General features: G+C 39.9%; 1 protein-coding gene and 1 long non-coding RNA gene across 3 annotated transcripts in view; one reads left to right on the forward strand and one right to left on the reverse strand.

The window, feature by feature from the left end:
* The window catches only part of LOC105941055 (uncharacterized), a 38,376-nt gene extending 13,449 nt beyond the window's left edge, over window positions 1-24,927 (forward strand). The window contains exons 1-3 of one of the 2 annotated variants that reach the window (XR_013093530.1): window positions 16,590-16,693; window positions 23,039-23,141; window positions 24,112-24,927. This is a non-coding gene — a long non-coding RNA (uncharacterized LOC105941055). Of the gene's footprint in view, window positions 1-16,589; window positions 16,694-23,038; window positions 23,142-24,111 lie in introns of those variants that run through there. The other variant, XR_001167690.2, reaches the window with a different exon arrangement.
* xirp2b (xin actin binding repeat containing 2b) lies at window positions 1,034-20,466 on the reverse strand. Its single transcript, XM_004557667.3, has 9 exons — window positions 20,284-20,466; window positions 18,001-18,163; window positions 17,325-17,453; window positions 16,571-16,660; window positions 16,215-16,272; window positions 16,029-16,117; window positions 5,267-14,705; window positions 2,749-2,879; window positions 1,034-2,489 (listed from the first exon to the last, which is right to left on the reverse strand). Exons 2-8 carry the CDS (start codon window positions 18,049-18,051, stop codon window positions 2,788-2,790), a joined length of 9,948 nt encoding a protein of 3,315 aa, XP_004557724.2. The 5' UTR covers window positions 18,052-18,163; window positions 20,284-20,466; the 3' UTR covers window positions 1,034-2,489; window positions 2,749-2,787.
* Window positions 24,928-27,352: the final 2,425 nt, after the last annotated feature.

Consider the following 27,352-nt stretch of genomic DNA (forward strand, 5'->3'; position numbering starts at 1 on the left):
TATCTATCTTTCTATCTTTCTTTCTTTCTTTCTTTCTTTCTTTCTTAGGGGTGCAACGATATTCGTATCGATATTGAACCGTTCGATACAGTGCTTTCGGTTCGGTACGCATATGTATCGAACAATACAACATTTGTAATTTATTTTATCAACTTTCCTTCTGACGATGCTGTCTGTGTTGAGAGCTCAGTGGATCTGCGTTCGACTACTCCGCCTAGGCTGCACTGTCAAAAGAATAGGTCATTCAAAAGAGCTCACTAATTTCCCGTCTGGTACTGTAATATGATGCCATTGTAGAAGCAAGTGAATTTGTTAAATCACTCCCATCCCAGATATTCCGTAATCAAATGAAAGTGCTATTATTGCAAAGTGGAATCATTTAGCAATCACAGCAACTCAGCCATGATGTGGCAGACCATGTGCCAATGCTCTGCAAATTCAGTAACTGCAGAGTTCCAGATTTCCTCTGACATTAACATTAGCACAGAAACTGTGTGCTGGGAGCTTCGTGGCATGAGTTTCCATGGCTGAGCAGCTCCTGTAGGTGTAATGTGTAGACGATCCAGCATTTTTGTCCACATCGTGTATACCGGGGAACAACCAGGAACTAAGGAACCACATTTGGGTTTGTTTAAAATTCACAATATTGTAAAACACTTTCTTTTCAATTGCTGCTACATCACACTGCATGTGTTAAAACTGCCTCTCATTTGCCTTTTTTCAGTCTTAAGTATCCAGTTATCCCTACATGATAGTGGTAGTCTGGTCCACTCCAGACACACCTGTGCTTTGAGCTCTGAAATCCCCTCCTTGTAAGCATAGCTAAAAAGGAGATTATACTGACAGTGTAAGAGGAGTCTACTAGCCTTCCTCTGTCTACAGTAGATGCTTTATATCCATACACCTGAGAAATACAAACTGCTGCCTCTTTGTGTTTGATATGGATGAACTCTGGACATGTAGCATTTCACATATAGCACATTGATTCAAGAATTAGATTTGTGTTAGAATGTGAAAGAGACAAATGCAAAGATGAAATTCAACATTTTATTGCTCTTAGATCAGCAATATAGTAAGTGAAACAGCATGACATCATTTTCTTGTATAAAGCAAGATACAATCATGTAATCTAAAAAATAATATTCCCTTGTTGCAAAATATTTGCTTTCCAAAATAGGATACAAATGTCCAAAACAAAAATGACAATAACCAATTTGCTTGTTTATATTATATACTTGCAATATCATAAATAAATTAATTCTGATATACTTTAGTAGTCTGCACACCAGGTGCTAAGAAAAGAAAAATGCAAAAAATGTGAATAGGTTGAAAGGTTAATGGTACAAAATCAGAGTCCAAAGAGGGTGATTGTTTCAGAGAGCTCAAGTGCGCTTAGTATAAAAAAAATGGCGAGACCTATGCAACAATCCAATTCATTTTGAAACAAGATGAATTGACTGTGGAAAACAAACAAGTTCTGAGCCAAATTATATTTGAAAACAAAAAACAAAAGTTTGAGAGCAGTGAGAGTTATAAAGTTTAAAATCCAATAATAATGACTAATTAAGCACATAAGTTAATTTAAAATCACAGTTTTGGTGTTATTTTAATGCAGATATTAAATTTGTCATGTTTTTATCATAATTCAATCAACCATAATCCTTTATAACTTACTGAAACTAGGTTGATATCACGATTGATACTGGTTATTGATGTGGTTCGGTATATCAGATTATTAGGAAAACAAAAAACATGTGAATGAACTGCAAAGAATGAAAAATGACACACGGGAAAAGAACAACAGATAAAGGCACATAACATCATCTGCTTTTCACACTTTGTCTGCATCTATCTCTCGAGCACTTACTATTACAACCTGCCTTTCCACACCATTTACATTTATATTATACACATTTTCCTACTTATCAAGTTCCCTTTTAAATCACTTAGCTGCATAACCTTCAACCAAACCCTTCCTTAATTATACCTATGGGACAGTTCTTTCCTCTTACTGCACCATTTAGACTTTTGTGCCTCTTCTTTGGTTTTATTAGACTAAACTTTGGGTGACTTTATTTCAAAGAACACTCCGGGGAACAGTCTTTCTGTGTTGCTGTGTGGGTGACTTTGGAGAGCTTTCTGGAGGGGGCCACTGTGGTTTAGTTAGCTGAATGTCTTCCTCTATTTTAAAGGCTTTCTTTGGGGGATTGGCCTGTGGGGGCCAAACTACAGATATTTTGTTGCAGTGTGGTTTGCTTTCACTAAATATTTTTGTCATTTCATTTTCAACACTGTGTGCTTTCTCTACTGAACTCATGCTGCTCGCAAAATATCTCCATTCAAGTTTCTGATTTGAGGGGATAGGTCCACCACGTCCTGCGGGGAGTCTCTGCCCGAGTCCATCATCATAGTTCCCTTTGGACTTCAGGAGTTGTTTGTAATGGGGTAGGCAGTACAAATGTCCATGGAGAGAGACATAATTTCCTAGGCTACACACAACAAATGAAAAATCCTCTGTTAAGAGATGCACTACATCAATTATTTAACAATTATTTTAATGTAATTTTAGAGCCACAAGTCCTACTTTATTGATTTTTCCTTTACAGGAAGACTGGATACTATACATACTGTATGTTGTAGACATGGTGGCAACCATTATGTTGTCATTAAAACACAATTGCGTTTACCAATACTGCAGTGCTCAGAAAGCCCCTATAAACATTTATTTGAATGAATGGCAGCCTTTACCTTAATTTGTTCCTGCAGTGCTCACAGCAGAAACAGGACTTATGGTACTTTTTTTTGTCCACTATGAGAGCATCCATCGGATAGGCTCTCCTCCGGCACACCGTGCACAGCTCCGACCTCGGAACTCGAACCTGTTTCAAGGAGATAAAATTCACATTGGTTATATCGTGAACAGTCTTTGGGTTGCCTCATAATCGCACATTTTTATTACAGTTAAACTAATACAAAAACAGCAGAATAGATTATCTTTGGATTCTTAAGAGTAGTCACATGTTGAATGTAGTTTTTTTTTTTTTTATAGTAGTCACATGAGCAAATGGTTTAGTGGTTGTTAGGATCAGAGATGGGCAGTAACGCGTTACTGTAATCCGATTACTTTTTTCAAGTAACGAGTAAAGTAAGGGATTACTATTGCAAAACCGGTAATTAGATTACCGTTACTTTCCCGTAGGAACGCTGCGTTACTAAAACTGTGATTTTTTTTTTTTGCGAGAACGTCTCATGACAGTGACGTAAGCGAGTGCGACGTTTGTGACAACAGCTGTGTGCAGATCAACAATGGATAATATATCGAGTGCGGGAGAGAGTATGAGCGTGCAGCGTTTAAAGCGTGGAAGTACTGACCTTACTTTAAGTTTGATTCCATAAAAAGTGACAAAAACATTAGTGTCCGTTGTGCGTGGGAAGAAAACTTCTTTTTACAGCGAAAAAAACCCCCTAAACTTCCAAGCAAGCACCGAGTGCGCTACGACGTAATGGGAAACTCACAGAGATTCTTCCACTGACCGCTGCGGCACACCTGCACCAGGGTAAACCTCCGCCTACCCCACTCCTGCTTTACAGGTGAAAATAGAGCAACAGGACTGCTAGTCTTTGATTTTATTTATTTTCTGTTGTGTTTTACTTGCATCTATTTGAAAGACTGAGTGTAAACACACAAAAAAATTATTTTATGTGCTGGAATGTGCAGAAAATAGGTTAAACATATAAAATATTAAACAAATTTCTTCCAGTCAGAGAATGTTGCATATAATTTAATTTTTGCTTGATGCATAAAGTTAAAAGATTAAAACTAATAAAACAAGTTTAAAAAAAGAGACTTTTCCATTTGATTACATTTTGTATGATGGATTATGTAGAAAAAGTAGAATTGGGCTGAAAGATCTATCGCTTTATCACCTATTCAGGTTGTAAATCGTGTTTTTAAAAAGTAACTTAAGTAATTAATTACTTTTGAAAATAAGTAATCAGCAAAGTAACGGGATTACTTTTTGGCGAAGTAATCGGTAATTAGTTACTGATTACTTTTTTCAAGTAACTTGACCAACACTGGTTAGGATTTAGTGTTATTCACCTGAGCAGTCAGAGATGTCCATGTATCTCTATTGCAGATTAACCCTGTATTCCCAAATGTATCACAGTTGATACATTTTTTTTTGTTTACTTAAACTCATATATGGGAACACTATATCTATATTTTCAAATTTTTTATTTTGTCAGAACATTTAATTAATGCTCCAGTTTCAAAAAAATTGACAAATTCTGGCAGTTGTTTCATGTTTCAGGCTTTACAGGGTTAACAGAGTCTGTGACTACTTTCGGGCAACATACTCTATAGTGTATTCATACCACTGGCTTACCTTTACAAAATGTAGCATGAACATATGAATTATGCTTTTCCCAAACAATTTATCTCACACACACACACACACACACACACACACACACACACACACACACACACACACACACACTTTTGTTTTGTTTTTCTAAAGCTTATGTGACCTAATGTAACCTGGTCATGTTAATGTTTGAAGTGATTAAATGTGAAGCGCACTGCATTGCAACATTTTTCAGTGCATTTATTGTACTGAATAGATTGGATGGATTTACACTGACATACATCCCCGTGTGATAATCTGTTATAACAAAGAGCACTTAAGCTGTCCTTAAGCATAGTTAGTGAAAAGCTTTAAAAGCCTTTATTTTTTACTTCATATAATCTTTTGGTTTATGATCAAGCAGATGCAATACCAAAAACATTTGTGTCAACCTGAGCTGCACTATTGTTTTGCTCTTGTTAGCATGAAACAAATAAAACAACATCATCATGCCAGCATTGCTATTTTGAGCATGTTAGCACACTCAGATGGGTTTCAGAAATGTGGTCTATTTGTTTGTCTACATGGACATGAGATTTGCACTGTTGCAACAATCTGCACTACTTTTTAAACCACTTTGATGAACTATGCTACCTCATTGCCTGTGTTAGAAGCAATTATGGTGCCCATGCACACAAAAAAAGATTAGAATTGATGCACATGAACTCAAATCTAAAGAGTAAATTTTGGACCATTTCACAGTGCAGCTTGGCTGTAAACTGCCTGCACAATCCAAACAATACAACAGGTAGAAATTATACTTTTCCAACACAGCGGCACAAATTGATTTTTAAAGAAAAGCCATCCGTAATCCATGCCATTAGTTTCTGCTGTTTCATGCCACACATTTATTTTACCAGATGAGGCAATCTTCGTCTGGTGCGACACAATTTGCGATGTTGTTTCCTCAGAAACACTGTATCCAAGACTCTTGAAGACTGTCTCGCTCTCCGTCCATGTTTTATGGAAATTCCTCAGCAACTTCTCTGTAGCATCTTCATCGTATGTTTCTGTTCGCCTCGCTGCAGCAGCTTTTCTTTTCACTGCATCAGCATAGGAGAAAGGAGCTTTGGGTAGGGTTGACACACTCTCAGAGTGCACAGTGACAGCTGTCCTTGTTCCGGTGACCTTGTTACCAAATTCATCAAGATGTGAGAAATGCTCTGTGATTGATTCGGTTTCAGAGAGGGCTGATGGTTCGGCTGGCACAGTTCCTACCTCATTTTTCTGCACAGGGAGGGGAGTGCTCTGCCTTGAGCCTCCCTTTGTCTCTTGAGGACTTTCTTGCTTTGAAGTGTCTGCTGTTGTTTCACTCAGGCTTGACACAAGCTCCTCCTGATCCTTTATCTCTTCTCTGAATAAAGAACTTTGCTCACCGAGTTCAAAAACATTTTTAATAGCCTGGATGTCAAAAGCTGGCATTTCCTGTTCCAGGCCGTCTGCTTTCTCTTTGTCACAATCTTTGCTTTTGGAGTCATTGTGAAGGCGCTCCGTGAGTGGGATAAGCTCTTTTCTGATATATGTTTTCTCTTCTGGTGATGCAAATTTGTTTACAAGACTCGACAAGTCAGCCCTGGGAAGCTCATCCTTTTCTTTGTTCTTATTTTCTGCTTCACACTCACTGACGTCTGGGCCCAGTCGCTCAGGAATAGCAATCGGTTCCTTGCGCACATAGATCTTATTAACTCCTGCTTTTTGAGCCTCTTCAAAAAACTCTTTCTTCTCTTTGACAGATGCAGATGATAATTCTGAAGCTTCACCAAGATCTGGGTCATTTTGACCCAATGGCATATGGGTCTCAGACTTACTTTGTATTTCATTTGCACTCAAACCTTGAGAAATGATACCTTTATCCTCTACTGCTGTATTATTAACACAAGCCTGCAGAACTTCCTCGGATAAACTCTTTCGGGGCTTTTCCGTTGCCATCGGTATCCCTGAAGCCTCCATAACCTGGAACTCGGTTTTGATTTGTCGATGGAACGAAGCAGGCGGCTCCACAATCTCAGATTTCTTTTCTGGGATTGGGCTGGGCAATAGTGGTGGTGGGGTGACGCCACGCGAGAGCTTGGCTGTTGTGTCTTTAAGTCGAGCCAAATTTTCAGCTTTGTCAAAAGTTGGAGAAGGTGTGATTCTAGTGATACGTGATGTTGGAGTGTCACACCTGCGTAGCGGCGGTGTGGGAGGTGTGGGTGGCCTGTGCAGGAGGGTGGGTGATGGCGTCACTCTCTGGGGCGAGTCAGTTCTCCGTTTGGACTCGATGGTGATGAATATCGGTGACGGAGAACGTGTCCTGAGTGAGGGTGAGGGAGCTCGAAGGTCGACGGACTTGGACAGACCCACTTCTTCTTTCTTTTTTTCATGTGAGGATTCTTTTTTGGTTTGGCTCTCAACTTTGGCTGAACCGATGCTGATCTTGGATATTTTTGGCGATGCTGCACCAGAAACCACTCTCTCAGATGCCGGCTCACTTTCACGCCTGTCCTTGGTTTCATCTTCTAGATCTATTGGCTTGGCCTCTGCTAATCTCCTTACATTGGAAACAATATCTGTACTTTTTTGAGCATCCCTTGCATCTTCAGATCCCTCCAGTTCACATTTTCTTTCCTGATTGAGCAAACTCTTTGCAGATTTTGCATCGGTCTTTTCTGAAGCCTTTTGTATCTCTGTGAAGTGAGAGATTAACATTTGGACCTCCTGCTTTTGAGATTCCTCTGTTTGTGCTATTGTGGACTTAATCGGTTCATTTTGCTCTGACTCGCCAGTCACTGTAATTGGCACATCCATACTTTCTTTTGGTGGTTCTTTCCCACTCTGCTGAGTAGCTGTCAAACCTGTCTTTTGAGATCCTTCTACATGCTTTTGAACAGTTTTTTGCTGTGTGGAATCCTGATCATCTGTGCTGTCTGTGGTAACGACTTTTCTCTTGACTTCTATGTGCTCTACTTTGTGAATCTGGGTGACTGCAGTTGTCTTTTGCATTTGCTGAGTGTTCTCAGATGTTGTTTTCTTGGTTTCTATAACTTCTGTCTTTGAGTCGGTGAGAATATCTTTACCTTGACCTAACTGTGCAACCCCTTTAGACTTTTTTGACTTCTTTTTCTTCTTCACTGGATTTGTGTTGTTGGTTTCTGATTGGTTGTCAGTACTTACAATAACAGCAGGTGGAGCAACACCAACAGGGGGAGGATGTGGAAGAGGAGGAGAGGGAGTAACTTTCTTAATCTCCTGCTTTAACTCTGTCTTTATGTCTTTGGGTTCATCGATCACTTTCACCTCAGCAGGTTCCACTTTGAAATCTTGTGAAACACTCTGTTTCTCAGTCTCACTGGACGATTTTACCTCTGCTTGCTTTTCTTGTTTATTGCTCTTTTTCGCCTTCTGGTTTGGCTTGCCTGTTTTAACATTTGCATTAGCAGCTGCCGTTTCTGTTTGCGTTAGCTGATTAGGAATGCTTTCTTTCATACAAGGTGAAGGATCAGCTTTGCTCTTGTTGATATAGTCCAATGATTTGGATTCCTTGGTTTCCTTTTTGGACAGGTCATGCATTGTTTCTATGTCAGGTTTCTGGGCAGTGGTTTTCTCATCTTGTTTTTCTTCAGATTTGTTGGACACCTTTGTTTTCTGACTTTTCAAGTCTTTCTTTGTACGACTAGCTGTGCTGTCTGTTTTTGCAACGTCAATTACTTTTGTCTGCACTTTTTCCACCTTGACAGATTGAGCCGACTGTTTTGAGGAAACAGTTTTCTGCATAGTTGTATGCATCTGTTGTCTCACAGCTGAAGTGGATGTGGTCTTTTGAATAGAGACAACCTTGGAAGACTCGTTAGAGGCGATTTGCTGTTGAGCAGAAGATAAAATTGTGGAATCTGTGAGGATATTCTCACTTGCATTACTCCGTGTTGAATTTGTGGCTATGATCTGCTTAGATAGATTACATGACAGTGACTCTGAATGAACACTCACTGGTATCTTTGCATTGCTGCCCTGTGTGATTTCTGAGCTGATGCCATTTGACTGCTCTGCATCTTCAGTGGAAATCATTTGGAGAGCAGAGGTGACTGAGTCATATATAAAAGTGGGCGATGGAGTGGTTGGTGGTGTGTTTTCCTCCCTCAGCTTCCGGTACTTTTCTTCAGCTTTTATTAACGGTGTGTTAAATTTGCTCATTTTCCCTCTCATAAAAGGAGGAGGAGATGGCGGAGGAGTAAATTTCATGGGAGCAATGTAAATTTTCTTTAATGGCTGTGGTGACTCTGGAGGAGGAGGAGGGATCTCATGTGAAATAGTTTTTGATGTATGCGTTGTTGTTGTTTTTAATGTGTTTTGGCTCATTTCCACTTGTTTCTCAGTAGTTGTTGCCACCTCTTGTGTTTTGCTGAATTCTACTTTAGGTTCCAGCTTTGGCACTGGATGCAAAACGGGAGCTTTCACTTTTTTGACTGTCATCTTTTTTGCCTTTGCTGGTGAAGGATGAATTGGTTGTGCTGGCATGGTCTCGAGTTCTTGTTGAGATGGAGGAGGTGGGAGGAAGTCCTGCTCAGTAGTTAGCGGTGGTGGTGGTGGTGGAGGAGGGAGGTGATCGATGTCAGTATCAGCGGAAGGAGGATGAGGACTAGGAGGAGGAGGAGGAAGGTCAGTATCTATCACCGGTGGAGGCGGTGGGAGAGGCAGATCAGCTTCTGGTGCTTTTGGCTTTAAGACGTAAACATCAGTTTTGACTTTGTTTTTACCAAGTTTTATCATGGCCTTTGGGTTAGATTTAAGGTTACGAAACTCTGTCTTTAATGTTTTGATGCCGTGATTTTGGGTAATAGTTTTGTGGTCCACAACAGTTGTTGATTGCTGAGCCGACTGCTCCATAGTGTATGTTTTTGTAATGGTTTCATTGGAGATGGTGTGATTTTCTTTTGGTGCTTCAACAACATTTACCGTTTTAATCTTCTGTATGTTTCTTTGTGCATCAGTTTTAAGATTTTTAATGGGTGGGCTCTGCTTGACTCTTCTATATGCTCCCAGACGGACTTTTGGAGTTTCACGCTGCGCTGTTTCTAGCAGTGATTTAATAGTGCCTTTTACATCCCCCTTTATCACTTCTTCTTTCTCCAGCTGGCTTTGCTCCTGAGTCTCATATAATGACTTAATTGACATCTTGACATCACCCTTTATATCACCCTCAAGGCTTGAGCTTCTTTGCACCCTCTGTGTAGGTGGGGACTCCATGAAGAGCTGAATCGTCCCTCTGACATCACCCTGAACATCTATTTCCTGTTGACACTTTTTCATCTCACTGGATGCATCTTGCAGACTTTGCATTGCTGTCTGAATATCACCCCTCACAATTTCTTCCTTTTCAATTTCCTTCACTGCTTGCTTCGCCAGTTCCAGAGATTTCATTGTTGCCTTCACATCTCCGGCAATTAAATCCTCAACAACAGTTTCAACTCTTGATGTTGCTGATTTCTCAAGAGATCTTAGAGTCCCTTTGATATTTCCTGGTATGATATCTGGCTTCTCCACCTCCTTGTGCCTCTTCTGAGCCCTTTCCAAACACCGTAGAGCTTTCGGTATGTTGCCTTTCACCACCTCCTCTTTCTCTACAATGACTGTCTGATTCACTGATTCAGACAATGAATTCAAAGCAGCTCTTAAGTCACCTTTCACAATTTCCTCCTTTTGGATCCTTTCCAATGAGGCAGCTGGCTCTGACATGAAAACCTTGACTGTGTTGTGAACATCACCCGGTATAACATCCTCAACTGTACGCTCAATTTGAGTTTGATTACAGCCAAGCATGAGTTTTGTGCCCTTGATGTCACCCCCAACAATCACTTCTTTTTTTGCTATTTCAGGCAGAGTATCATCAGGCTCTAACTGGAGTTGTTTAAGATAGTCCACAGCCCCAGATTCAATGCACGTAGAGTAAAAGCTGACATTTCCCTTTTCAGTGTCATCTACCCTTATCTTCACTGCCCGATCTGACTTGTCTGGGCTGGACAGCCTTTGAAGAGCACTCTTTATATCCCCTTTTACAATGTCCTCTTTTTCAGCAGAAAGGTTTTCTTGTTTATTTAGAAGCGAATATAATGTCATCTGTACATCTCCTTTTTCATCCTCCTGGATGAGTATTCCATGTTTTGCTGATCCATCCTCACTGAAAAGTTTGTTTATAGCCTCCTGGATGTCACCGCGTATTATTTCCTCCTTTTCAACAGTGCTAACTCTTTCTTGGCTAAATAATTGCTGTACCGTTGAGCTGACATTACCTTTCTCTTCTGAATCTATGACTATCTGCTGATCCTGTCTTTCCTGTCTGTTCAGTAGGTTCATCATGATAGTCTGCAGATCTCCCCTGATTACTTCCTCTCGTTGAATCTCAGGAGCCTGCTTGTTCATTAGCTGGTATTTTGCCATCCTAACGTCACCAATTTCATCAGTTTCAATGAGAATTCCCTTCGATTTCACCATTTTCTGACTATAAAGTTCCTCGAGAGTTCCCTTGACGCTCTTGCCCAGGATTTCCGTCCTTTCCACTTTTGTCTCATTAAAGTCGTCAATTGGTGTCGTCTCAAAGAGCCAAGTTGTTGTCTTTACATCCGCTTTGGGGATCTCCTCTTGAGGCATGTTTGCCTCCTCATCCTCATCTGCCTCTTTAATGTGGTCAAGAGGATTTTTCTCAAACAGCCAGACTGAATGTTTAACATCTCCCTTTGCAGTCTCCTCCTTTTTAACAGTTTCAATCAAATTTTCAGAGCTCATACTTCTGATTTTGTCAATGGACTGAGTTTCAAATCTCCACTTAGCAGTTCTGACGTCACCTTTTTGAATTTCACTCACATTAACAGTTCGAACACATCCCTGTGACAAAGTGTCAGACTCAAAGCGATGCTTATTCATTCTTACGTCGCCACCTTGAATGTCCTCTACTGTTTTTATTAAAGGCTTCTTTTCTTCAGCAATCTTGTCAAGAGGCTGTGTCTCAAATTTCCATTTAGCAGAGACGACATCTCCTTTTTGCACATCCTGCTGTGTGACGGATTTAATTATATAAACCTCATCTGTGTCCTTGATAGCATCGAGGGGCTTTGTTTCAAACAACCATCGCGTTCCTACAACATTTCCCTGTGTCACCTCCTCACTTGTGACAGTGGTGACCTCGTGGTAGTGGCCCTCTTTGTCCTGGATGGCATAAAGGGGCTGAGTTTCAAACATCATTGTGTAATTTCCTACATTGCCCCTCTCCTCCTCATCACAGACAATTTTTTGGATTTTCTTCAGCTCTGTGTCCACGTCAGAGGAAACCTCCTGAATTTTATCTAAGGAGTAGGTCTCAAAAATAAAACGACCCTTATCCACATCTCCTCCTTGTACGTCGTTCACTGTGTGGCTGCTCATCGTCTGCGCTTGACTGTCGTGTATGGCATCAATGGATTGATTTTCAAAGAGCCATTTGCAGCTCACAACATTTCCTTTTTGTATGTCTTCGGTCTGAACTCTCTTGAGCTTTTGCATCACTTCCTCAGATGTAGAAGTGGTGATATCAGATGTTTGATTCTCAAAAATGTACTTCATCCTAGACACATCTCCAGATGCAATGTCTATCTCTGTGACACGTTTAAAAGCTCCCATCTCCTCTCCAGTGAGGTTCTCCAGTTTCTCTGTTTCAAAGAGAAAACAAGCCATTCTTACATCTTTTCCGTTGATGTCCTCTTGTTTTACAGTGCGCGTGTTCAGAACTGTCTCTGTCTCATCATGGATAGCATCAAGTGCTTGCGTCTCAAAAAGCCAAGTGCAGGTTTTAACATCCCCCTTATACATTTCTTCAGATTCGTTTTCATCCTTTACCTCCCCTCTTTCATACAAGATGTCCATTGGTTTGGTCTCAAATAGCCACTTGCAGGTTTTCACATCACCTTTCACAACATCAATATGTTTACTTGAACCCACAGTTTCTTCATCTTCAATGTTGCTGAAGTACTTGATAGCGTCAAGAGGCTGTGTTTCAAACAACCACTTTGCAGTTTTAACATCACCCGACTCAATTTCCTGTTTGGATATGCCCTTGATAATTTGATATTTGTCGATGCTTTCATCGAACTGATCAATCGGTTTTGTTTCAAACATCCATTTATATGTTGTTACATCTCCTTTAACAACTTCCTCCCGACGCACTGTTTTCACCTCGTGGAAGTGACCTGCGCTGTCTTGCATGGCATACAATGGAGTAGATTCAAACAATTCTGTATTTGATTTCACAGAGCCAGATGTTACTCCCTCTATTAGAATCTTTTGAGACTCATTCCTGCTGTTTAAATCTGTGCTCTCAAAGATTTGCTTGTAGCTTGACACATCCACTTTATCAATTTCTTCCAGGTCAATTGTTCGGACGACTTCTTTCTTTTCCTCTCTAATCTGCTCCAGAGGTTGGCTTTCAAATCGCCATTTCTGATGTCTAACATCACCCTTCTCCTCATCAAGTTCTACAGTCTTTTTCAGTTTTCCCACCTCTGCCAACTCCTTTAACTCTTCTGCTGGAATTGTTTCAAAATAATGTCTGGTTGATTTGACATTACCTGCAACGACATCGTCTTTAGTCAAAGGACGTGCATTTGCATCATCTTTCAAAGTATCCATTGGCTGGGTTTCAAATACCCAACAGTTCTTGCGTACATCTGCCCTGCAGCTTGTGCCGTCCTCCTGTGTGAGGTCATCTTCGACATTCACTGTTCGAGTGACCTCTTTCTTCGCTTCTCTTATGTCCTCTAAAGGTTGACTCTCAAAGCGCCACTTTTGGTGTCTCACATCCCCTTTTATTTCTTCACTTATTGCTGCCTTTTTAAGTTTTCCAACCTCGGGGCAGTTCTTCCTGACTGCTTGAGGGCTGCTTTCAAAAAAGTGCCTTGCAGATCTAACATTGCCCCCGATAATCTCCTCGATAGACTGAGGTCTGGCATTGGAGTCATCTTTCAGAGAATCCATTGGCTGTGTTTCAAACACTAAGCAGTGTTTGCGCACATCAGCTCCCATGATCTCTGTCGTTTCCATTTGTGAGCTTTCCAACTCACTGAGAGAATTTAATGTTTTTATCTCAAACAGCCACCTGCCCCAGTCTCCTTTATTGCTGTCCTCCATGGAAAGACTACACACAAGTTTCAAAGGAGCATTTTCTCTGTTTGTGATGTCCAGAGGTTGGGTATCAAAAAGCCAACGTGAAGCAATTGAGCTCTCCAATTCAGTTTCAATTTTGCGCACAGACTTAATCTCCAGCATCTGACTTGATTGTCCCATAATAATACATTTGAACTGAGTGTCAAATGTACTTGTTACTGTTTTCACATCTCCATTAATCTCCTCTAACACTGACCGCAGACACAGCAGGTGGCTCTCATCAATGGTCTCAGTGTGCCCAAGGACTCCCATGAATTTATTGTCAATCATGTAAATGGTAGCATTTCCATCCTCCTCTGTGAATACAATTTCCTTCGTCAAATCCTCCTCTTTATGCATTTTGTTTAGGGTGTCCATAGTTTGAGTTTCAAACAACCAAGCTGCAGCGCGGACATCTCCTTTATCAAATTTATTAAATTTGTTTCTGTATTCTGTGGAATTTGTGTTTTGTGAGCCCAGCTCATCCATTGGCTTGGTCTCAAACATCCATGCTGTTCGCCTTACATCTTTTCCCAGAATGATTTCCTGCTGAGTTATTTTCTTATTGTCTTCATCGTCATCTGGAATTTCATCTCTGATGGCATCCAGTGGCTTGTTTTCAAACTTCCAACGCATTGCCTGCACGTCCCCGGGAAGGATCTCCTCCCATTCTGCATATTCTTCATCATTAATATCATCAGGACTGCCAACATCATCTTCATACATGTACTCCTGGCTCTCTACCTGGTTGTTCTCAGTTTCGTTATAATCAATGTAGTACTCTTTCTCAATATTCTTGCGAACCTCAGGGTGAATGTGCTTGTAAAGACGTTTCAGCTCATTCATACTCCTCTGCTTGATGTAAGCCTCTCTGTTGAGTGGGTATTTGGATAGGTTTGCTGGTTCATGTGCATATTGGTACTTTGGAACATTTTCGCTGTCTGGTGGCATTTGTAATAAGTCTGGAGGTGGGGGTGGAAGGAAGTCAGAATCCTCAGCTGGTGGGGGTGGAAAGTCCTCATAATCCATCATTACAACCATTGTGTCTTGCAGTTCTTCAGTATGGGATGCTTCACACACCTCACTAGCCACTATGTTGTTTTGAGTCGCACTTGAGGACCACTTTGATCGACTGATGTCACGTCCAGTCTTTACAAGGAACAAAAATGACATTAACAGGTAAATGATCCATCAAATTACAACGAATTACAGATAAGTGACATATTTACTGAAAAGAAAGTATCTAGGTGAGCCAGTGTTCTGTTATTTAATTGGGTCAAGATATATGATTTACATCATATCCATGCATTTCAATAAAGCACTGTATGACCCCTCTTGAACATATAGAAGGGAACACTGCCATCCTGGTATAGACCACTCCCATCAGGATAAGAACAAATCATCATATTATAAACATGAATACTCAGAGCAACTTTGTACTGACACATTTCTTTAAAGGTATGGTGAGCAATAATTTTTTTCCAAGGGGCCACATGAGAACCTGGGAATGGCCTCTTGGAAAAAATTTCTCCTCACCCTGCACCAAGGGGACAATTGGACCTAAAAAGTGACTGGGTTCCCATATTGTCAGGGTCAAGGGGGGTAAGTCTTTCCTTTAAATTGGCATGATTTCGTATATATAAATTACCCTTGACCAAGTTGTGAAACTACACAGCAGACTGACAGTTTACTAAAATAAATGGAACTGTGTGATGTTCATCTTTTTTTTTTCCCTTAAGCATAGGAATCACTAAGAAGAGTTAATGCTATATCTAAAGATGTTAAATCAACCACCTTCTCAGTACTATTATCAATATTTTGACCAAAAATATTCTATTTTGCTAATATTTTTTTTAGCAACTGTCTCTCCCTGTAGTGTTATAATGTAGTGACAGAGTCTGTCACTGCCGCACTGGATTCTGGTTCCTTCAACTTAAACATGGAGATGTATGCAGGACTGCAGCATTTCTGCAGATCTCCTACAGCAGTTATTTGCCTCAGTGCTTACTGATTATGCAAACAGAACTTTTCCTACTGCTGTTGCTTCATATTAAAAATATTCAAATGGCCAAAATCTGCAGACTTTTATTGCCTTGTCACATTATTCATTTAATATGTCAAGAATACAAGATCATGTTTATTTTCTGCAGTTCTCGACAGCAGATCAGTTCTAAGCATTTAAAGAATAAAGGCAGAAACTCCAGTGGTATGTTGCGGGAGTGAGACTGTATACCTCCAACCCCTTGCAGAGCCTTACTGTCATTGGTGTTTGTTTGTTTACATTTAAATAAATAAACATATAAAGTAACGCTTCCATTGTATTTTTGACAATTAAACAGCCCAACCTGTAGAATTACACAGCTTTAACTTCATGTAACTTTAAAAAATGTAACAGTTCCAAGTTCCAATTAAACAGTCCAAAGTAAAGATTCCTTAATTTCATGTTCTTAATGGTTAAGTGCAAATCATTACCTTAATTGGTTTTTGTGGCGCAGCCTCTTCTATTGTTTTTTCAAAGTGATCCCTCAGTTCTTTTGTTGTGTACCTGGGGAAATCCTCTTCTAAAAGTCAGCACAGCCAAAAACAACAAAGGCAAGGTTTTAATCAGCACAGTAGTGACAGCTGATACAGAAAAGCCTATAGAAAAAGCATTACTACCTGTTTCATTTTGATGGTTTTCATAAGTGGATGCCAAGTTGTTGTCGCTATATGACACCTGTGAGCAATTAAAATGGGAACGGGTAAAGAGAAATTAGGGGGGAAACTGCACAGAGATAGACAGAAATGTAATAAGTGAGCATCATCCTTCACATCCTGCACATTTTTCCACTAAAAATAATGTTTTTAATCTCTGCTCAAGCTGTTAAAGACTACTAAACACACATTTATTAAACCAGTCAAACTGATTTCTATTAGTTACAGTTTTTACTCAACAAAGCAATCAATGAGTTTAGATCATTAGCGAGCCTTATTGCACTGCCTGCAAGAAAACAGTGAGTGGAATTATTATTTACCATCATTTCTTGATTGAAATTTAGCTGCTGACTGCCTGGGAGGACCTGTCTGGTGTCACTTGACTCTGTCACCTCTGAATGGGACATTTCCTGTGAAGAGAAAGGGCATGGCATTCAAACAAGGTGAAACTGTGCGCATTCCACATGTACACACATCTACATGAATATATGTTTGTCCTTGTCATGGCCACAGATGTGACTTGACTCCATTCTAATTCCACTACAACTCCATCCAACCAGAGCATAATAGCACACAACTGTATACCATGCAGAGAAGATGTTGGACCAGATTGCTTACTGCACTTTCAAATGATGAATCACAGATGGAGGCAAGATGACAAAGAATGTGCCAAGCTGTTCGCTCATGCTCTTCTATAGCAAAAAAAAAGAAGAAAAAAAATCCATTGCTTTGCAAAGTTTCTAAGTTTCTATCTAGCAAAACGAGCTACAGCATAAGTGAAAATGCCCGGGAGGTTTTCATGGAAGCTGTTAAAAATGTCAAGCAGTGTCTGTAACTTAAGCCCACACACTTTGGTACTCGTGCAACAAGAGATACTAAGAGCCTCACTGTTAACATTCAGTCTGAATTTTGAATTTTTACTTGCAAAGTTCCTCATGCAGTGATGCAGATGGAAAACGGAAACAGCTCAGGTCAGAGAAAATGTTCTAATGATTTAATCATAGGCATTGCTTTCATGCTTTTTGTATCAGCCTGATGAAAGTAAAGTAATGCTTTGTTCTGCGTAATGTGTACCTGCACGGTTCTGTGATGGAAATGAAACTGGGTTACATTATGTGATGATGCAGTTTCCTGGGTCTCAAATTGTTTCCTCACACTTGCAAGTCCCCCAGGCAGGGAACAGACCCCCAACTCCTCCATGACCTAATGAAGCAGGAAATATCGTTAGCTGCCTCCACTTCTACATGACCTGAAATCAAACGGCTGCTTAATAGGGTTATTCTGTCTGGCATGCATGCAGCACAGACTGCCGTCAAACATGGTGTAGCTAATGCGGTTTGCTTTTTGTGTCTGCAGACACACGCAAAGGCGGGCACAAACTTATGTTCTGTTTATGTAATTGTTTTAGAATGGCATGACAATTTGTGAAAGCTTTTGCCAAGTAAAGCAAACAATAATACTGCATTTCTTGAACATTTTTTCTATAGTAAGCCTTGCAATGGCAGTCTCATGTTTCCACTCTATTTATAAATGTTTGCACTGGTCTTTCACTAATATGGCATGGCATCACCAATGATAATGGTGGGAATACCAGCTCAGTGCAGCACAGTCAGCTTGAGACTCTCCAACAAGAAAGCAAAAAAAGCAATACAACTGACTACAGAATCGTAGTTTCTAATTACGCATACCGCATGGTCTGTCAGGTACTATAGCTACATGCTGATACATGTCCATGCAGAAGCTGAAGTACCCCGCTGGGGATGGTGTTGTCTGCCCGCTTGGAGACAGTTGCCTGGTACATGGCCTCACACTTGACCGGTGGGATGACCTCTGAGTCCACAGAGCGAATCCCGATTCCTCTGGTTTAAATCTTACAGGAAGTCCTGCCCCGGTTAAAACTTTGCTGCCAGCAGCTAAGGCACAAGAAGCCAACTGTTTAAGAATTTGCTATTTGTGTGTTTTATTTGCTGTCATCAAATTATTAAAGGATAACATGACATCACAGTGACGCTACAAAAAATTCAGTTAAAGCATTATTAAAAGTATCTAAAGCTTTGATGATTGTCCTGTCATTTGTGCATAAAGAACAAGAGTTTGGGTATAAATATACAAATTTAAGTTGTATATAAATGGATTATATATTGATCTTCTAGGAAGTACAAGTACAAGTATTTCCAACTGAAAGCACATAAAATCATTCATTTGTAAATATATTCTTGGCGACAACAGGGGACTGCTACGATGCAGGTGGTGCTCCCACAAATGACGTCCTTTAAAACATTTGCACACCTGTTGCCTGACATCAAGTTGGTGGATGTGCAGGATTTATTTAAAAGGAAATAAACAGCTCTACAAAGTGGATTTCATCATCATGCTTTGCTGTCATGTTGGCCCATGGCTCCTGAGTGGAACAGAAATGAAGTGTACCTCAGGTGTATGGTGGTGCATTGAAATGGTCACTTAGATCTCAATGAATTTTTAAGAGGATCATAAGCAGAAAAGTTAATGTATCTTTTAATTAATGAACTGCCCCCCTTTAAAAGCACTTACATTATTCATCAGGTCAAAACAGGAGTGCAACATGAGTGCGCTGGAGCCCTGTTAGTTATTATTATGTATAACCTGGTAACTTACAAATGTTTTATATTGGGAACGTTATTAGCCTCCAGAAACCAAATAATAAATTGAACATAGCAACGCTGCTGAAAAGAGCATCCCTTCTATGTCTGGGACATAGAAAGCATTCACACCTCATTTCTGTGGATGTGGAAATAAGAAGGATAGATTTTGCATTTTTATAGCTGTACAGTTGAAAGTACAACATCAAAATATTCATATAATGACCAATTACTAACAATGGAAGTTGAAATAACACTAACAACACAAAGATTTTGCTTTTATGAATTATGATTGTATAAGCATCCTATTCTAATAACTATATCCACACATTTCCTAAGTATCTCTTATTCAAGTCCCAAGCTCCAGAGAACAGGAATTCAGATATGCAAGCTCAATAGTGGGCTGACAAACTTCTTTAATATGGTAATCTGTGAGTAAATAACTAAATATCATTGCATTTTTTAATGACTAGTTTTTCCATTAGCATATTTGTTTATTTTCCCTGCTGACTATTTTTGATCTGTAGCTCACCAGTCTACTATTTTAGCCTTGGAGGAATGTTAACATGTAAATGAGCTAGTGCATTAAAAATACTTTTAAATTAGGCTATTACTGTTACTTCAAATCTCAATTTATAGCATTTAAACTGAAAAAAAAAAAAACAGAACAAAACAAACAAAAAAACCCACTGAAATACCTCCAAGGCCATAGACCCATTGACTCTCAATCACTACGGTATAGGAACAAAAAATTTGTAGAAAAAACATGCTTAGGCTATCTCATGACACTGACTGAGAGCTCAAATAACAAGAAAGTGAAGTAATCTCGGCGCCGTGCAAAAATAAATCACGCCTATTTTAAACTTAAGTGTGATGGGTCGTGTTTCTCTTTGAAATATAGAGGAAAGCTATGGGGGACGCGATTTTCCTTTACAAAAACATCAAGATAAACCATATATACACATCAGTGTATGCCCAACTACTCGTCAGTATTCCCTTTTTTCATCACTCAGCTGGCGACATATCTCCTAGAGGGTTGGCCTTGGTACAAACAGCTTAGCAGCTCAGAGTTTGGTCTCTTTGGAATTAGTTAAAGTAATGAATGTATACTCTCCTCGAGCTAATAAAAAAAAATCCTCAGCGTTAATTCAGCATTTTAGTCACGGTTTGATTTATATTTTGGCCCAGTGTCCTGTATTTTGAGTGAAAAGGTGCTCAGCATGAAGGCAATATTGATGTGTTGAATCAAACAAACACAAATCCATAGTTTCCTCTGCAGGTATCAAAAAGACAACAATGTAACAATGTTCTGTATCACATAAAAGTTTCTATGCATTCAGAATTTCTTAAGTCAAAATCAATCATGTATTCATTCCACATACACAAATACCTCCCCGAGACTGCTCATTACCTACCAGAGAAGGAAGATGGTGAATTATAAACACAATAAAATAAAAACTCAGCAAGTAAAATCCCAAAGGAAAGGCCACTGCACCCTCGGCATGCGGGGTCTGTCCAACCCAAAAGCAAATCCCAGTCAGTGATGGAGACCAGCTCCAGTATTATGTGTTCACTTCTGTCCAACAAGCAGATAGTGACAGCTGATTTTATTTTAGACCCTCCGCCCACATGCAAAGGATGGACCTGGGGTTTTTTTTGGGGTTTTTTTAGAGAGTGAGGCCTCCAAGCCTCCCATGTCAAGTCCCCCCCCCCCAAAAAAAAATCCATATGGAAATACTTCCTGTGACTCCCCTGCCGATGCTTGGGTACTAATAAATCAGGTCACCCTGGTTTCATCATCATCATCACTTTGTATTAGAGTGCACTGCATACTCCAGCAGCTGCCACCGCCTGTCATGATACGCAGAATTATGCACAGACAAATCCACAACAAATACGTGGAGGATCTCTTATTATTCACTGCTCCTGATAATCCCGCAGCGCGATGCAAAGTGGATGTCAGGCAGGTGCAAATTCAAGTGACAGTTAAACGGTGTTGAAATGTGTTGGCCATGCGCTGTGCTTTGCGGTTGGTCTGAAATAGGGTCAGTGATGTAATGCTATTTGTTAAGGTAAGGAGGGTTAAGGAGGCCATAAATACGACAGGAGACACCTCTCATCCCACCAGCTCATCTCGTTTGGCCAAGCTGCAGACGGTGGCGCCAGCCTGACTGGTACTTGTGGATGGTGGGTCAGAGTTTGAGACCATCACGACCCTCTTCATGCTCAGCATGTGTAACTCACACCTGCAATTCCAACCAGCTGTTTTTTAAAGAGACACTCTTGGTTCTTGCTTCCACAAAATCACACAAGAAATGTCCAAAATAAATGTGTTTTTAAATCAATTTTTCAGTGCGGCTAATATGATAGTAAAGTTGCATCTACTCCCAGATGTTCACTGTCAGATCTTGAAAAGAGCGAGAAAGGGCTACGAGAGAATCTGAGAGATATTTCAAGGTCTCCTGTTCTTTTCACGATGACCCTGATTTATTCAGCTTGAAGTCATGTCTCTGTGATCCATAGCAGGGTTAAGTCATGCAGTGAGAGGAAAAGGAAAGGAAGCATATTAAACTCCACCTCTCTCTCACACACACACACATGCGCACAGGAAGAATTGACAGCACTGGCAAATAGAAGCGATTTTTACCCGAAACTACAGGATTTTACATGTTAAGAAGAAAGAAAGAAAGACGGACACTTTTTTGGCTGTAGAACAGTTCAAACCGAGTCCACGTGTCTCCAGAATAAATAGATCAGTGTAAATTGATAGAGTCTCTTTTGCTACAGAAAGTCCTCACAAACACTTTGTACAGTAAATGGACAGCATTTACTATGTCTGTGTTTACAACAAGTGCTGGAAGACACTTTGAACAAATGAAAAAATGTAGAAATTCTGTGAGTGTTTGTTGCTGGTCATACTTTTCTTCCGCCGTGAAAATAAATCATTCAGGTGGGATCGTAGCCATTTCCAGCTGTACGGTACTTGTTTTTGAGTAGTGTGGCAGATGAGGCTACAAATTCCCGTGTTATTCAGTATAGCACCAACAGATTAAATCTTAAATCTGATCCAGTCTAATCCAGTCTGCCCTGGTGCATAGCCAAAACAAGACATGTGCAACTGTCCAGGTCCGTGGGCATCAACTCAAAGTATACAGATATATACGTGAACATGGGGAAAGTGAGTAGTAACTTGGGATGTTGCACAGACTTGACAAAAACGAATAATTTACATGCAACAAAGACAGACTAAGTAAGTGAACGCTCTCATCTTTCTGAAAGACTTACATCAACATGCCCTTAAGCAAGGCACTAAACCACTGGCTGCTTCCTCTTGAGAAGTGGCACCTCGCCAACACAAGTGTTTGGTGGAGAGCTTTAAAGTGTGAATTTGTAAACCTCTCTGCTCTTGCAACTACTCACCCAGGCTGTTGCTGTAAATATCTTTGAGCTTTTTGTCACAGTGCCTGATTAAATAAGTGAGTGGCCCAGAGGAAAAGCCTCTGAGCTGTTTACATTGCAAAATTTTATTAGATTTCTGAAACAAAGAAAATGTCACACTCACAAAGGCTGACAGACATTTCTGTCTGATGTACTGTGCGACGCCTATACTGAAGCGCTTTTTGGTTTCAGATGATCTGAAGACTGTAAAAACGTAATGTCATAGCCAGATGACGGCTTTATTTATTTAACAATACGAACACAAATATCTACAGCAAATGTGACAAAATGTGACCATAAATCCTCAATCAAAGCGGTTTCCTGTGTGGTAAATAGTGTGACAAATCTAAGCAAATATAATACACAGAAAGCACTTTCAGATTTTATTGCAATAATTGTATTGCAAACAGCCCTTTGCCATTTTATAGATTTTATTTTTATTTTATAGATTGCATCAAGAAATGTGCAGAAATCTGCTCTTGCTAATTAAGAGATGTTATGACTCATAAATTTGCAACAATATATCTGCATATGTAGCAGTGAATTATGACATTTACTACGAATTTCCTTTTTTTTTTATTGCTCTATGCTACGCAGCTGCTGATAAATATGCATACGTCTCATCTGTACCATGTGGTTTCATCCATAACTTGGATCATTTGGATGGCACTTATTTCACTGTATTCTGTAAGAATATTGAAACCAGTGTTTTCATTTTGATCCTCTCTCCAGTCTTGGTGTAGCTCACATCAGTGAGCGCTGCATGCCGACCACAGGCTGGTGGCACCATGGGGTGCATGACAATGAGCCACATCTCCGTCAGATGCCATTAGAAGTGAGCCTATGAAAAGATTCACACACTTACAAAGAAAAGCCTTTTATCCTGGTCCAGATTTCCTTTCTTTTTTTTAACTAGCTTCCCATTTAGAGTGATGAATAGGACTGCCTCCATAGCCACGAAATTAGGAATGTAAACTACTGTAGCTGTCTGGCTAAAAGTACACCAGTTGTCGGTGTTTTGTGATTTTTCTTTTTCCTTTTTAAATGATTTGCTTTGATTTGCTCTGTCATCACAAGACACGTGTTATAGCGCAGTAAGCAGAAGCTGCGATGAGGGATGCAGACCTTAAGCAGAAAATGCCTAAAAGATGATGTCAGGTTTGATAGGCCATATTTTAAGAAACCATCTGAGCTCTGAGAGTCCTGTACACTGTGGTGTCATGTAGAGTAGCAGCAGCTTTGCGAACCTCCCGATAGTCGCTGCTCTGTGTGTGGCTGCCTGTGCTACACACAGATAGTATCACTCTTTTGACTGCAGGCCACCTGGTAACGCTGATGGAAGCCACACACTAGTCCAGCCTATCAGGGACACTTAAAAATAAAATGGCTAGTTTACAAAAAGCTATAATATAAGGAATGGTGATGACGAGGGATGGAAAATGATCTTTATTATTCCAATCAGCAAATTATAATGTTTAAATTGCACTCTTTTCAATCTGGACTGAGTAGTGCAGGAGTAAAACAATGTAAACAATGTGTCTTTGACACACGTTGTTTATTGGTGGCAGACAGAGGCTGCCAAATATGAGAGCAAGATATTTGTTTTTTATCAGAGAGACTTTCATCTTTGACAACCAAGGTCTCTTACAGGCCACAAAACATTGCACAACTTAATTTATACCAGGCGCACAGCACACCCACCACCCAGCTCTTTGTATTTCCTTTGGTTTGTCCTTAAAAACTATGAAACATTGGCAACTGAAAACAAAAATTACTGCAGTTTTTTTTTAATCTGACTTTTTCAGATCAATGTCCACAAGGCTGCAAGTCCTGATGGCATCCCCGGGCGTGTTCTCAGAGCGTGTTCTGAGGAGCTTGCAGGAGTGCTTCCTGTAGATGTAGGACATCTACAGGAAGCGGTGTCTGAAAAGGGCTGGGAAAATCATCAAAGACCCCAGTCACCCATCACATGGACTCTTCACCCTCCTGCCCTCTGGGAGGCGCTACAGGAGCCTCCGTACTAAGACCTCCAGGTACCGGAACAGCTTCTTCCCCACAGCTGTCAGACTCCTGAACTCTGCCTCCTGACATCTGACCCACGTTAACACATGGACTGGACATACACACACCCACAACCAGCTACACACACAATGGACAACTGTACCCTCATACACACAATAATAAGATGGACTGAACCACCACTCACAACCACTAGCACTTTATGTAGCCTCTGCAGAAATTATCCACATATTTCACTTATCTTAACTGCACTACTGTATAATTCTGTGTAAATAATCATTCTGTACAATTCGATAATTTTTAATTCTACAACTGTTTATAACTTGCATAGTTCACATTTCTGTATAGCTGTATAGCTCATATTTCTGTATAGTTTTTCATATTTATATCCTGTTCATAGCTTGTACTCACTACAGCCTGTACATACTTACAGTTATAGCATATTCATAACATACTTCATACCGTGTACATTATAACATACCATAATAGACCCATTTCTGTAATATACTCACACATCTATGTTATTGCTAATATATATTTGTAATACATCTATATCATGGCTAAAGCACTTCTGGATGGATGCAAACTGCATTTCGTTGCCTTGTACCTGTGACATGTGCAATGACAATAAAGTTGAATTCTATTCTATTCTATTCTATTCCCTTTCAACAAGTTAGTGTGCAGTCATGATATCATGTCTCTGAGACTTCCTAGGCACCGCAGTACTGAGCCTAAATCACCAGTGACACAGTAACACCAAATTAGCTAGTTATAATAGAGTCTCGAGTATATCTTAGTTGCAAATTTGAATTGAGTAAACGTTATAAACTGGTAGGTGCGGGAAACATTCCTTGGAGAGAGTGGTCCATATTGCTATGATAGCATCACACAGTTGCTGCAGATTTGTTGACTGCACATCCATGAATCACCTGTTGCACAACATCCCAAAGGCAGTAATAATACTCTGGTATGCTGTGTTGTTTAAATGGTGCTCAGTTGTTACTAAAGGCCAAGAAAATATCCCCCACACCATTACAACACCAGCAGGTTGAATCATTGATAAAAGCAAGTTTAGATCCATGCTTTCCTGATGCTTATGCCAAATTGTGACCCTATCATCCAAATATCACAGGAAAAATCAAGACACATTTGACCAGGCAACATTTCTGTTTCCTGTTTTTAGGTGACAGAAGTGGCACAAAGTAAGGTCTTCTGTTGCTGTCCATCTGTTTTAAGGCTGGGCATGTGCATTCAGAAATGCTCCTTTGCAAACATTGGTTGTAACAAGTGGTTATTTCAGATACTTTGGCTTTCCTACCAGCTTAAAGTAATCTGACCATTCTCCTTTGATCTCTGGCATTAAAAATGCATTTTTGCCCAAAGAACTGCTAAGAATCTGCAAACTGCAAAAAAATCCTAGTAGATCAGCGGAGTCTGAAATACTCAGACCAACCTGTTTTCCAACAACAACCATACCACATTCATATTTCTTCCCTATTCTGATTCTCTGATTAGATATTTGTGCTAACGAGCACTTAAAGATGTGTACCTAATACAGTGGTTGGTGTGTGTATATGAAAAGCATGTGACCATAGTTAGTTCTGTCAGGAACACTACTGTCAAAATCAGTCTGTTATTACCATCAGCAGTTCAAGATTCAAGAGCAAAGGTCTTTATTCAAAAATGTCATTTTCGTTATGTAAACCCAATGAAAATGATATGACATTGATTAAATCGAGCACAGCATTAAAAGTAGAACCCAGAGGAAGGATGCAAAGCAGCTTGCAGATGCAGCAGCAAACCACGCAGCATGCCCTATATGAGTTCTGCCAGTCTGTGTGGGCCATTAGTATGCAGTATGATGTAGTATTCAAGAAGCAACAAGCCAAATGTATCAGATTTTTAACTTGCTGTCACATTATAGAAAAGGAAATCATCAAAAACAGTTATATTACTTGGGAATGAGCCACAAGTAAATGATCAAAACTCATTTTCTGTCATGTTATCTCTGATCTACCTGCAGTGTGCAACTGTTGGTGTCTTATCACTACTGTTATTTATTATTATTATTATGTGAAGTGAACTTTTTCATGGTGCTGTGCTGGTACGGCTATAAAATGACTGGATAACCCACGAATGCTTTTTAAAAACAGACACATTAATGGCTGTAATGAGGAGTGATACATGAATTGTTAATGAGAAGCAATGAATCAGAGGTTGAAGAGCTTTTTCTAGGAAACAAGGCAAGTTCTAATTCTCAGACCTGCATAGACTTACACACAGCACATACAAGATATTCATAGATTTGTAATTTTACTTTTTCAAAAAAGCAGATGAAACACTCTACAGGAGTAGATAATTATAATGGACACAACAATCTTTCATCTTATCTTTATCTTTCAGATAAGAATATGCATACTTCTTTATCTTTATGTATATGCTCTTAAGGGGGACAACAGAATTACAGCAGGGAGGATAGGGTATAGTGGTTAACTGTTAAACGGCACCAGAGGGTTCAGAAATACCTCTCCTTTGGTTTTTAAACACTTTGCAAATTGAATAAGACCCTGGAGCTGCTACTTTTTTGGAAAATGGGGCAGAACAAGTCTGAAATCGAGTCATTGCCATCCTTTTGCTTCAAACCTACAGCAAGTAAACCTTCTCACACAAAACTCCACCTCACATCAAAAAAGTTTAAAAGCTGAAGTAGAATTTTTGTAATTTTTGTAAAGAAATACCAAACTGCGTCATGGACAGAAGAAACAGAAAGCAGAGATCCTTGTGAGGCTTCTTCCATCAGATCAAAATGAATCTTTCCTAAATGTCTTCAACATTTCTATGCTTACTTTCAGGCTGACACTGTGATCTCATATCTCTCCAGCTACCACTCTCATGAAATAATGCAAAAGCTTCTGCTCGGTGCATAAATAAAGATCATCTTTTCTACCTGCCATGCCAACATGTCTATTTTTTGACATTTTAGTGCTGCTCTGCACAGATTAGATGTTCATTTTGGACCTTGAAGTA

This window comes from Maylandia zebra, linkage group LG16 (assembly GCF_041146795.1).
Source record: "Maylandia zebra isolate NMK-2024a linkage group LG16, Mzebra_GT3a, whole genome shotgun sequence".
Taxonomy (NCBI): Eukaryota; Metazoa; Chordata; class Actinopteri; order Cichliformes; family Cichlidae; genus Maylandia; species Maylandia zebra.